Source organism: Chenopodium quinoa, unplaced genomic scaffold, assembly GCF_001683475.1.
Source record: "Chenopodium quinoa cultivar QQ74 unplaced genomic scaffold, ASM168347v1, whole genome shotgun sequence".
In the NCBI taxonomy this organism is placed as follows: Eukaryota; Viridiplantae; Streptophyta; class Magnoliopsida; order Caryophyllales; family Amaranthaceae; genus Chenopodium; species Chenopodium quinoa.
The window spans coordinates 3,278,273-3,281,757 of NW_018744284.1; the positions used below are offsets into that span (position 1 = coordinate 3,278,273).

The following is a 3,485-nucleotide window of genomic DNA, read 5'->3' on the forward strand; positions in this document are numbered from 1 at the left end:
AAATGATTCTTCATATAATAGCTTAAAAGAATTGATAATCTACCTAAAAGGGTCTCCTGTTATAGCCACTACTTGGATTCTCTAAGACTCTGATTTTGTGGCTTCACTTTGATTTTTTTCATTAGTTGCTTTGTTTGCATATGCATGTGTATGCCCAAAAAACATAATCTTTCCCTTGTGAGCACGGTCGTATGCTTTCCTTGGTGTATTTGGTACTGCTGTCTGTCCTTTATTTAGTTTAGGATTGTTTTAGAGATTAGTTTGGTTGATTTAGAGTGGTAGTGGTATACCAGTCCTTAAAGATAGTTAACAGGTTACCCAGATATAGTAAACCCAACAGTTTAAATGTATCAGAAGAACCAACATCATTGCTCCAAGTTAACATCATTCCTCCAAACTCGAGAGTTACTATAACTTCTTTATGGCACTTGTTGGCCAGAGATATTATAAAGTATACATGCTACAAGCTATTTGATCAACCTCATGCCTAGTTCTGTCTTGCATTGGATCTGTTGTATATGTTGTTTTAATTATGTGCAGGTTTTAGCTATTGTTACTGTAGTTTTGTTAGAAAGGATGGTTGATGAAGATGATGATGATAGGTTATATTATTAAGGACATGGAACGTGACATCTTATAATTTTTTTTTACAATTTTGTTTCTATAACTCGCTTTGACAGGTAAAACAGCAGCACTAGGCAGGCACAACACTACCCGACAACAGCTAACAACCAACAGATAGCCAACATGCTTTTGCAAAACCAGGCCAACAACCAACAGTAACATCACAGCAGCTGAAAGAGCAGGTAGCCAAAAACAGAAAGCAGTAGCCAGCAACATCTTCTCCAGACCTTGATTCTGTATTTTTTTTTCTTTAGTTTTTTAAAGTGTAATATTACAAGTTAATGAAGAAAATATATGTGTTTTATGTATTTTATGATTATATATAAGTATTTGGTACAATTTAAGTGAACAAAATGCAAAAAAAAAAAAAAAAATTGCATTTTGGGCATTTTTGGCACCGGTTTTGGAAAAAGCCGGTGCTAAAATTTTTTTATATAATAATTTTGGGGACTTTTGGCACCGGTTCTAAGTCAAAACCGATGCAAAAAGTGTGGTTTTTCGCACCGGTTTCCACCCAAAACCGGTGCGAAAAGTTTTATTTCGCACCGGTTTTGAACCGCTGCGAAATCTATGGGGTTTTAGCACCCCCCAAATCCGGCCCGGTTCAAAACCGGTGCAAAAAGGGGGGTTTGAACCGGTGGGGAATTCGTTTTTTCGCCTAGTGAAGTGGCACTACAAGCTAGCCAAAACAATGAATACATTAATGGTCCGGGAAATGAACTCTTCCAAATTTTCACCAAATGCTTAGAACAATATCTCCTATCGACTTCTGGCCATAGATCAGTTAATGCAACATCTATTCCCTACATATCAATGAAAGTTATAAGATTAGTTGTTTTAAGGAATTTAACACTAAACTCATACGGTAAAGCAAAAAAAACACTGTTACTTACTTTTTGTCTGTCTGAAATAATACACCAGTCATTACCTCTCCCATATTTTACCAGAATTTCTTCCAAGTGCTAGAAAAAAAACCTCCAACTATCACCATCTTCCTAGATACTATAGCCCATGCAAATGGAAACAATTCATTATTTTCATCTAAGGCTACTGCAGACAAAAGCACCCCACCAAAATTTCCTTCCAAGTGAGCTCCGTCAACCCCAATTAGGCTCCTACACCCTTTAGCAAGACCATCAATAGCACCCTTAAAGGAAATGAAAATTCTAGAGAACATAGGCGTAACAATTGGCTGATTAACTGGTGTCCATGCACAAAAGGCTGCTGATCTTGGATTGGTAGTTTTCACCATCTCACAATACTTGGGCAAATATCCATATGAACTGTCATGACCTCCATTAATTTCCCTCAAAGCTACCCCTTTCGTCTTATATAGGGTACTTGTTGCCATCTTAACTACGTATCTACTCCAAAGAAGTTCATTTAATGTCTTTCCAGATATGTCATTATTTGCTCTGATATCTTCCATGAGTTTTTCTGCTGCCCATTTTACATTCACCAAAGGATTCCTCTCATCAAGACCTCTACAAGTGTGTTCAAAGTTTTTAATGCTCTTAATAGCCCAAGTAACTCCATCTACTAGCCTGCTTGAATGAATTCTCCATTCACAATTTAAATCAAGACAAGAAGCAGTGAACCTCTTTGGACTACTCCTATCAACTACTACTGCAAAACCACATTGTATGCAGTAATTTGTAAATACTGACAAAAAATGTTGCTTATCACTAAATATCATCCGAGGCTTAAGAACAATGTTCCCAAATTCAGCATTAGTTACAAAGTCACCATTTTTATACATCCTACTAAAGTAGCTATCATCATCATCTAAATCCCTCTACCGCATATCAGACATATATGGATCATAAGTGTCATATATGTTCCCCATTTCTTCATCATCCTCATATTCATCATCATTTTCTCTGTCAACATTATTATCTTCAGTCATACCATCACCATTCTCATTCCTATCATGTACAACTGTACTAGTTTCACCCCGCTCATAAACATTGATAGGCTGCCTATTTTCATCATCATGTTGATCTACACTAGCGTGCCTACACCTAACTACTGCATTAAACTTCTCCTCTGTGACAACCATAGCATCAATCTCTCTTTGGGTGTTAAGTAAGCCCCTCTTCCTTGCCGTGGTCTTAGGTACTTTGTGAAGGATTAAAGCTGAGCTATTTGAAACACTTAAGGAATGTAAAGGAGTAGGTGATGGCTTTTTAATTACAAGTGGTGCATTAGAGAAAGATTGTTGTTGGACAGTGTTGTGTTTAGTACTAGTTTCGGGGTTTTCCGTGTCCTTCGGGAGAGTTACAACTCCAAGACTGGATTCAGAGCACCTGTACCTGCAAAACAACGGAGACTCCGGTTAAGTGGAGTTCCGCCTCCGACGGTCAAGTTAGAACGTGTATAGAGTCTGTAAAAGTGCGGAAAGTAAAGTATCTTCTCGAATTCCGAGATTGAGGGTATTCTATGGGGTAAGAGGTAAATATCTGCCATTAATGATTTCTCTGTTTTTGGTGAATATTTTTGAATATGTCCCCAGGTGGGAATATCTCCCTATTTATAGTGTCATGGGATGCATGCCGCAATCTTAGGTTACGGAAACCTAGGAATGGTGGGCTATCTCGGGAGCTAGACCTTGAAGGCCGCCTTTTTTCCAATAATTGGGGATGCCACGTGTAGGCAGAGGATTGGTTCATTTTGAACCTCTCTTAAGGTGACACGTTTCACCATTTTATTGGGCCACGTGACCTTGGGTATTTTTACCCAAAACATTTGCCCCTCACAGGTGTGACGTGGCGTGCCACGTGGCACCTATGACACTTGTCACTAGGATACTGGTGAACAGTTTTAACTGTTCATCTTCTGGGAGAAGTACAGGAACACCCCTG

General features: G+C 38.5%; 1 protein-coding gene across 1 annotated transcript; it reads right to left on the reverse strand.

Moving 5' to 3' along the window:
* Nucleotides 1–724: 724 nt before the first annotated feature.
* On the reverse strand, nt 725–2,383 carry LOC110694939. The gene is made up of 3 exons (XM_021872133.1): nt 1,613–2,383; nt 1,324–1,427; nt 725–794 (listed from the first exon to the last, which is right to left on the reverse strand). Exons 1-3 carry the CDS (start codon nt 2,381–2,383, stop codon nt 725–727), a joined length of 945 nt encoding a protein of 314 aa, XP_021727825.1.
* Between the last annotated feature and the right edge of the window lie 1,102 nt (nt 2,384–3,485).

What these genes read in the sequence shown, in the direction of transcription:
- LOC110694939 (XM_021872133.1), bottom strand. Translation starts at nt 2,383, where the DNA reads ATGTATAAAAATGGTGACTTTGTAACTAATGCTGAATTTGGGAACATT. An exon ending in CTATAGTATCTAGGAAGATG is followed by an intron (nt 1,428 to 1,612) that starts GTGATAGTTGGA and finishes ATTGATATGTAG; the next exon opens with GGAATAGATGTTGCATTAAC. An exon ending in TCATTTCCCGGACCATTAAT is followed by an intron (nt 795 to 1,323) that starts GTATTCATTGTT and finishes CTGCTCTTTCAG; the next exon opens with CTGCTGTGATGTTACTGTTG.